At 40.4% G+C, this 13,293-nt stretch overlaps 1 protein-coding gene across 7 annotated transcripts in view; it reads right to left on the reverse strand.

Moving 5' to 3' along the window:
- Nucleotides 1–13,293, reverse strand: part of DYNC1I1 (dynein cytoplasmic 1 intermediate chain 1) — a 190,576-nt gene that overhangs the window by 6,521 nt on the left and 170,762 nt on the right. For all 7 annotated transcript variants that reach the window (XM_071805116.1, XM_071805115.1, XM_071805114.1 and 4 more), the window contains one exon: nt 12,926–13,051. In XM_071805116.1, the coding sequence (XP_071661217.1) occupies nt 12,926–13,051 (126 nt within the window). The remainder of the gene's footprint in view (nt 1–12,925; nt 13,052–13,293) is intronic.

Raw genomic sequence — 13,293 nt, forward strand, 5'->3', positions numbered from 1 at the left:
TTGAGACCAAAAGAAAAAAAAATGCTTTGCATGTGCCTTTCAAAGGAATCTATCCAGAAGGCTGAAATAAGATATTACAACATATTTCAATATTTTTGTATATTCCACTCCTATCCATCTTTTTTATGGCTGAGAGTGTTCCAGCTCAATTTGTCCACATCTCTGTATAGATTCAGTTTCCCTGAAAAACCACTTTCCAGCAAATGAATTATTCATTGAGGATATTTCACTTTATTCCTGGCTCCTTGCCTTCCCTGGAGCCTCTAAATCTTTGGGATGGGAACGGACACCTCTTTCTGCCTTTATCCCTCCATGCTCGTGTTCAGCACAGCTGGGGACTCTCCTGAGAAGGACATAAAATGCAATCGCAGTTTCAGCAGCAGTCTCCACTCCGAAGGAACCAATGTCCCATAACACCCAAAGGGAGCACAGTCATCTGTGTTCAACTTATTGTGCTTCCTTTACTGACCGTACCTCATGGGTTAAGTTACCTGTCACTGAGACACTGGTTCATAACCTCCACTGCTGATTACCAGTAGAAGTATTGTTAATTATCACCCTTCTTTCTTGTTTTGTCTTCACCTAGAGTTCAGATGCCTCAAAGCAAAAAACAGCCATGGGAAGAACTTCCTCAACCTTGTCTCTGACCGAGGGGTTGTTCTGAAGCGGCGAATTTTTCCAACCAGATGGGTCTACAATCGCTTCTAACACACACGTCCCCTGGACGCAGGTGTAAAAGGAGAATCTGAAAATGAACCGTCACACCACGACTTGGAACGATCTGCCAAAGTATGTGGTCTGCAGCCGGCCCATGCAACCGTATCGCCACACACTGCTTTCAATTAGACGTCTGCAGACGAGCCTGCACGGTGGTCCAACACACACTCTAAGGGTGACAGCGGTTCCCAAGACAAAAACCTGCGACCCATTCAAACACAGTTCATAGAAGTGCAATGCTTTCTTATTTTTGTACATAGAAAACCTTATTCTGATCTAAGCTGATGGGTTCCTGTAGCTAGTCACCACGCTCCTAGAGATCAGAAACTTTCTGATTGACACACATCTTTCATTAGTTGCATTTGGGTTTGTTGCTGTTTGGAGGCAAAGGCTGATCTTATGTTAGACAACCCTGTTTACTTCTCTCTGCTTCAACACAGCCGTGTTTGCAAAAAAATCTCATATCCAGCAGGGAAAACAAAAACTATATGAAAATTAATGTTCCTCTCATTTCTAAAATACTCTCTTGCTATTATAATTTTGAGAAGGGCAAATTAAACACTCTCTGAAGAGACAGATAATTAAAGCTTAGAAAATATTCAGATTAATTTGAGTTTGTAGAAAACAGCAAGCCTAGTAAACTAACTTGAATGACTAAAATCTCAGACTCCACATTAAGTTATTTCTCTATGTGGTTTCTCACCATTTTTATATTCCTGCAATTTAAGAGCATCATGAAATAAATGTAGCTTCAGGCAAATATAATTTTAGCTATTTTCTCTAAGTAGAGTTTTTATCAACCTATATGGTCCATATCACCCTCTAAAATTAAGTGCTGTATTGAAAAGAAGTCTGCTACAAATACTTTGTGCAATACTTTAACATCTGAATGCATTTATTACATTGTAGGTAAAAATATTTTTGATGATGATAAAATATAACTACTTCAGCTTGATGTTTTCTAAAAAGTAGAACAGCCTACTATTCTAAATTTACAGGTCAGAGAGAGTACTTGTAGGATGAGGGTCGTAATGCTTACAAATGAAAAAGAAGAATTATAGTTTGCTTTTAAACAACTGATCCTATTTTCTGGAGTTCAACACATGTTTTATCATTGTCACTGTGGCAAAAACAGGTATGTAAATGTAAATATTAAATGTCTTGCTACACACACATACAGCAGGCAGGCAAGCACCTATTCTGGCCCCAGTCTTGCCCCCCAGATTCAACTACAGACTGCCTTTGATATTTTTCTCAACCTATATGGATTTTTTTTTTTTTTCCCTGAAAAAGCCTATATTTTTCCAGGCAACACCCTATGCCACACACATGGATGGAAACAAAGTGGGAGGTAATATGCAAGGAAATGGCCACCAAAGTAACCAAGAGCACCCTTTTCACATAACTACACTACCACTGTATTTAACTCTTGGGAGAGCCGAGCATCACTGTTAACAATGGATGAAACCACTGGCAGGAACTCAAACCCCACACACTGCATGCAGATGATTTTAATAAGATACAGTGTTTAGACCACAAAGGATACACTCCAGAGTAGCTCTATATATATTTGTTTACTTAATTGAAGGGGTTGAATACCATAGGCAGCCTAAATACTGCATTTATTCTATGCACAGCAGTCAGTCTAGTGTCAGAGACACAGTATATGCCACCCTTCTATGAAGTTAATTACTTAGCCCTCATCTAGATTAATGTCTGTTGTGATTTATTTCTTTGCAATTCACCAGCAGGGTCTGATTTAACTAGTGCTGCCATAGTAAAAAGAAGACAAAATATTAGCTTATGTGACAAAAAAAAAACCCTTAATTTCAAACAGAAACGGAATCAATTTTCAGCAAACTTTGACTTTTTCTCCTACAGAGAACAGTAGCTGCTGAATTGTTACGCAGTTGATGATAAATTATATTCAGAATACCAAACAAACAATGGTGTTATTTTAATAATTTACATGTAATGTGCAAAGATACACTGTATAAAGGGCCTACACAGGAACTCAAGCATTTCAATGCCCATTATTCTTTTCTAAACTTACCCCTCTGCCTGCAGCAGTCATCTCGATGCCAGTCTAACAGGAGAACAGACTAATATTTAGTCCATGAATTAGACATACATGACCCACAAATGCATGTTAACAGAACACTAAGACTGCAGACTCTAACACTTCAAAGATAGGAAATGTCAGAGTTAAGGCTAACTCCCTCAATTTGAGCATGTTATTTATTTCGCATTATGATGCTGCCTTTAATATCAAAAATTAAACAAACAAAACAAAACCTGTGCTAGAAGCAAATATCAATTATGGAAAACCTCAGCCTGAGGACTGAAACTTGAAAAGGTGGAAAAGAGAACAAGGAAGTGGAAAGTATCTTTAATTGTAGACAATGCTACAGTTCCACCTAGATCATCAGAGTTGGCTCAGGCCCTCCTGAATTAACCAGAAAGAATGATGTCCAAACTATCAAACAGATTCTTCTTCCCTCAATTAACGTATCAAAATACTGGACTTGCTATCAACTACAGTGGATAAAATATTGAGTAATCACAAGTCATCCTGAAAGAGATGACTGCAAGTTGAAATTTAGATTACTTTTGTTTCCTTAGATCACTTCTTAATTTTAAAATGCAAACATTAAGCTGCAAGCTTATGGCCTGTTCTTCAGCACACCAGAACATTTCCACCAGTCATGTTGTTGGGATCCTCTCCTACAGATCTCCTCGACTGAGACTTTCAGTGGCAGAGACTAAGAGACTATTGGCCTGTTTAAGTCCTGGGAAACAAAAGAGATTTAATATAATTAATAAGCTACAGGAGCAGAAAGAACATCTGTCTTGCTTCAGAAGAGCTAACTATTGCTTCAAAAGAGGTGGTGCCCTAAGCAGCAAAGTTCTTGCAGTTCCTGCCTTTCCACCACTTCTATAATGCCATCAGTTTACAGACTGATTAAGAAAAACAGTGAGGCACACTGCCTGCCATTCATCTCCCATGGGGACTTCGGTCCTGCTTTGATTGCCATTTTTCAAAGTCATTGAAAACTCCTGTAATTTTTACATGAATTTCAGGACATTTAACACTTGGAGCTAAGAAACCAGGAGAATTCCTCCTCTAGCAAATCTAGATTCAAATCTAGAAGGTAATGCGCGTTAAACCTAGTGTTCTTTCCAATATCTACGTATTTTTTTATTGACAATTACATCGGTTTGGAAGAATCATACCATCATTTTTACTTGAAATACTAGAGCTTCAGCCTGTGGGGTGGCTGCACCAGCAGAAGTGCCTCCCTGGATGTTCAGCTGAGTGCAGGACTATTGCCTCAGGGAAGAAATAAATCCTGGTGTCTTCAGCTCCACTTGCTTCCCTTCCAACCCAAGCCAGCCATGGCCACACCATGATTCATGATGGGAAATCTGGTGGAACAGGAACCGTAAAGGACTTTTGCTGCAGCTTTCTGGCTCTAAGTTGGCAAATGGACTCTCACCAAAAGTAGCTTATGAACTGCTTGAAGAATTCAGTTTCCAGGAGAGTTGTTGTCTTCCCTGAGATTTTGTACACATTCCATTGGCTGCATAAGCTCATCCATGAAATATCAGGGTGTTTGTTTTGGTGGGGTTTTGGTTGGTTGGTTTGTTTTCATTTCAGACATAGATTTTTCCATAATATAAGGCACTTAAGGATACATTCTTAATCTAAATTAAACACTGTATATGGAATTTTATCTGCTGAATAGGACATATTGAGGCCCAGAGTTATCCTCAGTTGATATTTTAGGTTTAGCCATTATTTTCCAAGTCACAAATTAAATTCTTTTTCACGTTCAAAATACAGACCACTTTGCAAACCAGAAAAAATGATTAAAAATGTAATTAAGTATTCTCAAAATGAAAACTACTACTGGATGTGATAGGCTGAAACCACAGTAGCGTCATGCAGAAAATCAATTACACAAAGCAACTCTTGTTTCAGAAGTGTTCTAACACCACAATGATAACACACAAATTTCAATGACATTCACAAATTGCTGCACACAAACTGAGCTTAAACTGAATTTTTTACTTTTCCCTTTCCATACTCCGTTACCAAAAGCCATGAACCTTTTTCAGTAACATTTTTTACATGAGAAAGGGGGCACAAACTTTCAGAGAAAATATCAGCCAACACACTAACTAGATATTTAAAATACATACTCTATGACACTATTAACATGCCTTGACTTCAGCTCTGTCCCCACCAGTGTTGCAGGATGCAGGGTCAGGATGGGGCAGACCAGCTAAAGCACTCGCTCAGCTTCCACAGCTTCACCTGTACCTACCACGGGAAGCCTGCACCCACATTGTATTTCTACTGAGACTCTTGAAAGGTTTTCAGGAGAAGCAGTAACTGGGGAGTTAGCAGTGAGGCCACTGGTAGTGCCGAGGGGCTAAACATACAGCAGATAGACCGGTATGTCCGATCTGGAGCCTGCCTTTCTCTCCTGCCCTTCACACTGTTTCCCAGCTCAGCAGCAAAGCACCCACAGGAAGACTGTCAGATCCAGCTCTGCCTTCTCCCCCTCCTGCAGGCTTTACTGTGCAGAAAGAGAATGATCTCTTACAGCTTCTCTTCTGCTGCTCTCATCACTTCGTTATCTGAGTGCCTTCTAATAGTGCATTAAGCTACATGATTAACTCCTGTCACATGTGGCTTGTTCTCTCTGATCCTCTCTGCAGGGGGAGGATCTGGGCCTTTGGAAGGGAAAAGGAAACATACGTCGGCTTTAAAAGTAGAGTGCAAATGAATAAAAGGGACTGGAGCCAGATGTTGGTTGGTTGGCTGGTTTTCTTAAGCTTTTTATTTCATATGATGAGGACTTCAGGAATTCTTATAAAAGATATTTGTATCATATTGGAAACTCATGTCTTTTTACCCTATGAAATCCTCCGGGGAGCTACTAAGCTGTCTCTGGAGAACTACTGTAATATTTCATCGTAAGCAACTGGAAGTTAAGGAAAAACAATCAACTGAATATTTAGGATGACTACTTCACACCTCCACTTGCCCCTTCCATTTTCACTAATGCCCATTTAATTTTACTGTCTAATCATCAACTGAGAGAAGGGACCAGCACATGGGTCAGGGCAATCCCAAACATAAATACAGGCTGGGTAAAGAATAGATTGAGGTGAAGGACTTGGGGGTGTTGGCTGATGAGAAGCTCAACATGAGCTGGCAAAGTGCACTTGCAGCCCAGAAAGTCAATTGTATCCTGGGTTGCATTAAAAGAAGCGTGACCAGCAGGTTGAGGGAGGTGATTCTCCTCCTCTACTCGGCTCTCGTGAGACCCCACCTGGAGACCTGCAACCAGGCCTGGGGCCCCCAGTATAAGAGAGACATGGGCATGCTGGAGTGAGTTCAGAGGAGGCCATGAAGATGATCAGAGGGCTGGAGCACCTCTCCTATGAGGACAGTTCAGGTTGTTCAGCCTGGAGAAGAGGAGGCTTCAGGAACACCTTATAGCAGCTTTCCAGTACCTAAAGGGGGCCTAGAAGAAAGCTGGAGAGAGACTTCTTACAGGGGTGTGTAGTGATAGAGCAAGGGGTAATGGTTTTAAACTGAAAGAGGATGGGTTTCTATTAGATATAAGGAAGAAATCCTTCACCATGAGGGTGGTGAGACACTGGAACAGGCTGCCCAGAGAAGTTGTGGATGCCCCATCCCCGGAAGTGTTCAAGGCCAGGCTGGATGGGGCTTTGAGCAACCTGGTCTAGTGGAAGGTATCCCTGCCCATGGAAGGGGGGTTGGAACTAGGTGATTTTTAAGGCCCCTTCCAACCCAAACCATTCTAATGAGTCGTTCAAAATCTGGTACTTCCAGTAATAAAATGAAAGTGGAACTTCATTTATATATATAGTGAAACAGAAGAAACTGTGACTAGCAAGAACAAGCGTACATCATGGCATCAGGCAGGAGAGTGACCTCGTACACCAGGTGCCACCCGTTGTTGTATCACACAGAACATCACAAAAACCCGCTGACAGGCTCCACTTGGAGAGGCTGCTTGTCCCACTGTCCCTACCCGCCATGGAACTTCCAGCTTATTAAGTATGAAAACAGACTGAAAATAACTCTCACGCTTTTCCTTACCAACAAGCACAGAGCCATGAATATGCGTACTCAGAGGCATAAATGTATCTATTTCTATGCCTGGATGTAGCCAAGCCTCATTTGAAACTGTAAAAGTATATAACTGCTTGGTTTTAACTTATCAACATAACAACATAGTTTTTCTACAGCATAAACCAGTGCTTACATAAAGACCTCAAAGTATTTGTAGTAACCTAAAGTAACGAATATTGTAATGAGAAACACAAGTATTTGGGGTGATAATGACTGGACTTTGCTCTACTTAGATCAGCTCACCCCCTATGGAGGCTACCAAAGCTTAAAGATTTTATCACCCTAGTAATCAGCAATGGGTAATGGCCTTCATAAAACACAGTAATTAAATTGACTGATTTCAAACTAGTGCATTTTTTTCATTAGGGAGTTCTTATTTAACCTACTTCAAAAATCACTTTGTGAATACTGTCTGTATCAGTCAAAATTTACATGATGAGGGACGAAGAGCTTGTTCTGTTCAATATTTCAGCTATTATTCAAGTAAAAAGCTGGAGTTCCCAGTATGCTGTCTTTTTCTTTTTCTTTCTTTTTCTTTTTCTTTTTTTTTTTTCATTTGGTCATCTCTAAGAGCTTCCAATTTTAAAAGTCTCTCAGGACTAAACATTATAAAACTGGGGTGGAGGGGAAGCAAATAAAAAACCTTAGCTCTTTACATTTTCCAACAATTCTTAAGAGATTCTGCTTTGTTAAAAGACACTTCAAACTCTGAGGCCAGTGTTCCAACCTCCCTGGTGTAAGTATCAAATGGTGAAATTAAGGCACTACCTCACAATCCATTTAATCGTCCTTTATGCCTGGATTGTGTGTGTTGTTGCAACTACTGTATCTTACTTTATCTTTGAGCGCTTTTGCATAAAACTTGGTTGTAAGGACAGCCCCTTATTATTGCTCAAATCTGCCTTCTCAATATGTGTGTGAGCCATTTATCTGTGTTACAAGAATACTTGTAACTCAACACAGATTTTAAAAAAGAATATTTTTATGGCGAGTCTCAACTCTGCTCTTGTGGCAAAAACATTTCCCAACTCAATACACGCTCTACAGGAGCTTTACGATGGCAGAGTAAACCTACTGAAAAAACTACCTGGGTAACTACACGACACAAAATCTTGTTTCATATTTCTCTCTCTAAGCTACAGCAGGTTTTAACTGCATGAAAGAGATGTGGGATATGTTTTCTGTACAAAATCCACAGTGAAACACAGGGGTCTCAAGATAGAGCACAAAGTACCAACTCTTCTCCACTCTACCCAGAAAAATAACTGACTCAACAGCCACGCTGGAATGTGAGAGCTGGTCACAAATACACACTTCTCTCTGTCTAGAACCCCAAGAATCTCAGAGCAGCTTTTAAAGGCTGCTGAAAACAAAGGAAATTATTTTATAGTGGGATATTGCTTACTGTACCACTCCATCCACATGTTTCAGGCAGTTGCCAGCTCCTCCCTCACTGGTCACGTACTTGAAAATGAGATACGGATTAACACTCATCACAGAGCAAATGGGGAAGTACACAAACAACCTAATACAGCAGCCCTAAAAGGGCTCAGGGAGATATTAACTCTGAAACCTAACGAAGTCACATAAACATCAATATGATTCTGATTTCACTGCAAGGAAACGAGGACAGAGGTAACACCTGTGTAAAGGTAGACAACTGCTTTCTTGGCATAGCAGGTTCTCCTAGATGGTCTAGGGAAAGACCTTTTCTTACTTTTCTCCAGTTCCACCTGTCATACTAGTCACCCTTTAAATGTATGACTAGAACTGTCCAAAAGATGGCCAAACAGATGCAATAGTTTGTCCTGTAACTGGTTTAACAATATAATGGACAGTAATAAGCTCCTTATGATTACAACTTCAAACTCTCCAATCCGGTGCTGCAAACTTACTTTATATATTATTACAATCAAATAATAAATGATTTACAGTTTCTGTTTATTCACAGTGCAAGCAGAATATGACTCGGAACAGATTAATGGAAAGGAAAAAAAAAAAAAGAACGGAAGGTGGATGAGAAGCTGCTTCTTTCACAACCAAAGGTGCAAAGAGCATTCTCAATAACTCAGGTAAGCAACAAACGTGGTTGTTAGAGTATATTTATGACAGCGGCAACTGTGTAACATCACTGAAGCATGCACAATGGGAGCAAGCTTTCTAGAAAATATATCTACAAAAGAGACATGCAGTTAGGTCTAACTATCAATCATCTGGACGTGTGAATAAATCTACAGTCAGTGGTCCATGTTCTGTTAAAATCAACTTTGACCATACAGAAAACTTGCTGCCCAGTAAACAAGCCATAAGACCACAGAGGCTAAAATGTTATACATACTATCACAATAATAATTACTCAAGTACCGGACAAGGAAAGGTCTGAATATTTAGATCTTAGAATAAAGTGTGTTTACAATGACTCATATTCTGTGGTTAAGTTATATAGATTTAAGATCCCATCACACTAAAACAACCAAATTTTCATGTGTTTGTTTGGGTTTTTATTTCATTTTATAATTTACATTCTTTAAATCAGTGGTTACTGATCCACAAGAGAACATCTATATGGACTATTTAAGTCTCCTCTCCCCTGGAAGTGTGTGTATAACTCCCATTAATGCTAATGGGCATAAAGCACATGCATTGAGGAGAAAATAGACCCCTCACTGTGAAAATAAATGTGTTCAGTTATTTTCAGACACGATGCTGAAATCAAACAACTAAAAGTACATGCTCTAAGGAGATAACATTACATAGCCTAGCTGAAAATGTCACCATTATTTTTAACTCCCTGGTCATGGACCCTGTCACTTTCTTCATATTTCTGCCATTTCCTGCGTCATGAAGACTATGACTGGATAACATACCACAAATCCTAAATTCTTACACAAGCAAAACAGTGCCATCACAAAGGATGCAAGGTTAGGCCATGTGTCGTATGATTTCACTTAGGCCATATAATGTTTTCTCTTTGCACTCTATGGGTTAACAGCAGCAGTGAACTTTGCTGTTCTCTAGAATTGTTGCTTGAAACTGTGATGAAATCTACCAAAGTAAAAATTTCTATCACTTAATTTTTTCCTTAATGATTTGATACCCTGATGTATCCTGCTCTTATCAAAATTCATAGAGTTAATCTTGTCTGTTCAAACAGGTAAGAAAAATTGCTTCTAAAGTGAAATTCAAAGAGAATATGCTTAATAATAATACAAATATAATCATAACATTGTTCTGATTGAACTAATGTATGAATTTGCAGCTGTTTTAATGTGATATTTGGAACGGTCATGAGAAAAGTTTTTAAAAGGGTGCAGTATAAGTACAGCACTAATGGTTTTGAGGAGTGTATTTAGGGTCTTTGTAAAGCATCCTGCTGAGTTTTTAATTCAAGTAATCACACCCATCTTCCCAAATCAGAAAGATGCACCTTCCAATAAGTGGCTGGTACTGAGTTATCAGTCAGACGGGGATGATTTCTTGCAGTGATGAAGCCTTTTTCAGAAGTCGATGCTGTAGTGCTATTGCTGAGAGGTCAGCTGTCCCAGCGCAGTGTCGGGCTTTGCAGTACTGCTGGGTCAAACGGGTACGGTAGGCCCCGCCAGGTGCCAATGGTCCAGCTCCCAGCCCTGCATCCCCAGCCACACGCTCTCTCATCAACTCTCACACTGAGTGAGTTAATGGAGAAAAATACCCCAGGAAAACAAAACAAAACAAAACAGAAATAAATCAATACTTCTCTGCTGGTCTAGCTCCCTCCCCATAATGTGAGTGTTGACAAGCACTGCTGCCAGCACAAAAACTGGGCAGGGAGGGAATGGCTAGGGCTGGCAGGGGGAGAAGGACTGCCCCTTTTCAAGTCCCAGACCAGCCCTGTCACAGCCCAGAATCAAACCCATACAAAGAGGACAGTCAAAGGACGACCTCAGCTAAGCCAAGGAACAAGCTAGTGTCTGCAGACTAAAGAGAGAGCCCTAAAGGCTCCCATATTTCTGCCAGACACTTCCAAAAGTGCATGTGTGTGCTGTGAATCCCCTGTGTGTCATGCCTGAGGGCAGCTAAGCATGGAATAACTCAGAGAGCTCTTTATGGACTGACACAGAGGGTTAAAGACTGAAGGGGCTCTTGCTCACTGTGTGAGCCTTCAGTTCCAGGCTCTTGAGCTGCAAAGCGTTTTTGCATTTCACTGAAGAAGAGCTGTGGTGCAGAATATATCAGCACTGTTCTTTTTTGAACCAGAAAAAAGCCATTAAAAACACAGCAGGCTTGGTAGTATCTGAAGCTGTTGCAGCCCAGACCCCTCTCCTAAATTTGGTACAGGAATTACTGCAGGGACTGATACTGCCAGAATGAACCAGGCACCAAATTAATGAGCTCCTCCATTCATTGCTGAAGAGGGGAGGGGTGGCAATAGCCCATGACCTGTCAGCAGCCATGTGGATGGACGTCCATTTGTGTGTGTATGGACATCCATCTGTGTGTGTATGGAGCTGAGCTGGAGACTCTAGGGCTCTGCAGGGGCAGGGCACACAACACCCACAAAGCAGAACACTCTGTGTAACACTGATCTGGACTCACACAAATAAATACTGTTGAATGACCCTCTCTTCTTTCTCAAGTAGTAGAAGCCTGTCTTTCTTTTCGATCTGAGCACATCACTGTGACTCACTTTGCAAGTTGAAGTCTGATTATACAGAGGCAAGGCCAAAAACTTAAATATTACTTCTTCTGCATAGAACACTACATCTATTTTCTCCTGGGTGAGCTTGCAGGGCTAAACAACCCTATGAATGATTTGGTGTATGATATGCAAAAAGAGACATTTCTACAGCCCGTCTAGACTCCCAGACAAGATCAGACTGCGCTGTCATCAAAGACATTTCCATAGCCTGTCGTATCACTTGGAAGACAGAAAACACACCTTTTCAGAACAGTCATGCAAAAATGAAAAATAAATACAAACAGCCTGACTTGCCAGTGTCATAGTGGAAATGTGAAAGCAGTAACCTTAGACAATTTAGAAATTATGCTAACAATACAGCAAGAAGTTTCAGCAAACGTTTATGAGGAAAGGCAATTCCCGCACAAGTGAATGCAATCCAAAAATATGAGTCATGCACAAGCAATTTTGCTATGGGCCATAAAATCACTTTATGAGAGTTACAGATAATTCTGTATGTATTCTATAATGTTTCCCTACTGTGTAGAGATGGATATCTCAGTATCCTATCATAGATAATGATGAAAAACAAATTCTCTACATAAAAGCTGATTGCTCAGAGATTCACCCTCAACTGTTCCAAGGGATTGTAATGCCGACAGAACACTTTACACTGTATTCATCAACAAAGAGGTAGATTCCATCAGTGCCAAATACACTGCAGTTTAGATGTTTTTTATAAGATGTAGCAGAGTGAATTGAGAGCAGCCTTAGATACAGAATACACATCCTGCTGTTTCTCAGCACCTACATACTCTTTATCACACGTACACCTACCACCCTCCACAGTGACACCTCTCATTTCTTCCTGTTAGTACTTTTGCATCTATTCAGACATATTCAGCATTATTCAGTATTAAAAGATGTATTCTGTACATGTCACACTACGAAAAAATTACAGCATTAAGCCAGCCATGAAATAAGAGATTCTGGAGTGTAAAAGGTGAACCCTTCAGGACCAGCTTTAGAACAACATAGCTTCTTTTTGTACCTCTATTTTCCTCTTCATGTTCCTTTGTAATTTTTTCCAACTGTATCCACAGAACCACTTAATAAAAGCTTTAAAAATACTGAAAACTTTCAAAAAAGACTTGTCTCATGAGACTTTAGCTAGTTAACTCTTTTGCAAGGTAGCTTTATAACTAACACACTGTTGGCAAACCAAAATCAATGGGGACGCCACTGAAAGAGGTCTGGCTTATTCTTTGGAGGTGTCCTACTCGTGTTACAATATATGGTCTTTTCTCAAACTTGGATGTAGCATTCTTCAGGAGCCGAGCTTTTTAAAAAAAAAAACAAACCTCAAACAATAATAATACCTCTCCAACATCATAGATCCATATGCGGCCTTCTGAATCACCAACTGCTACCTCCTTCCCAGCCTGGGCCCAGCGGACACGGTTGAGGGCAGAAGCTCCTTCGATGGTGACGCTGGCTGTGGGAACCTGTCAAAACAATAGGACCAGGAAGGACAATAAAATCACACTGCCTGTGAACCCAGGGGGTCAGTTTTGAATGTCTTGCTTAGCTGGGTGAGTCACAAGTCCCTTGGCATTGCGGGAAGTAACACACAAAGCTCGCCAGGGGGAGAAAAAAAAAAAGGGTTCATTGTTTCTTCAATCACATGTGCTAAAATGAGGTAAGAGTAAGAGATTGCTTGCAATGAGCGGGGAAGACTTTTCCACAG

This window comes from Patagioenas fasciata, chromosome 2 (genome assembly GCF_037038585.1).
Source record: "Patagioenas fasciata isolate bPatFas1 chromosome 2, bPatFas1.hap1, whole genome shotgun sequence".
Taxonomy (NCBI): Eukaryota; Metazoa; Chordata; class Aves; order Columbiformes; family Columbidae; genus Patagioenas; species Patagioenas fasciata.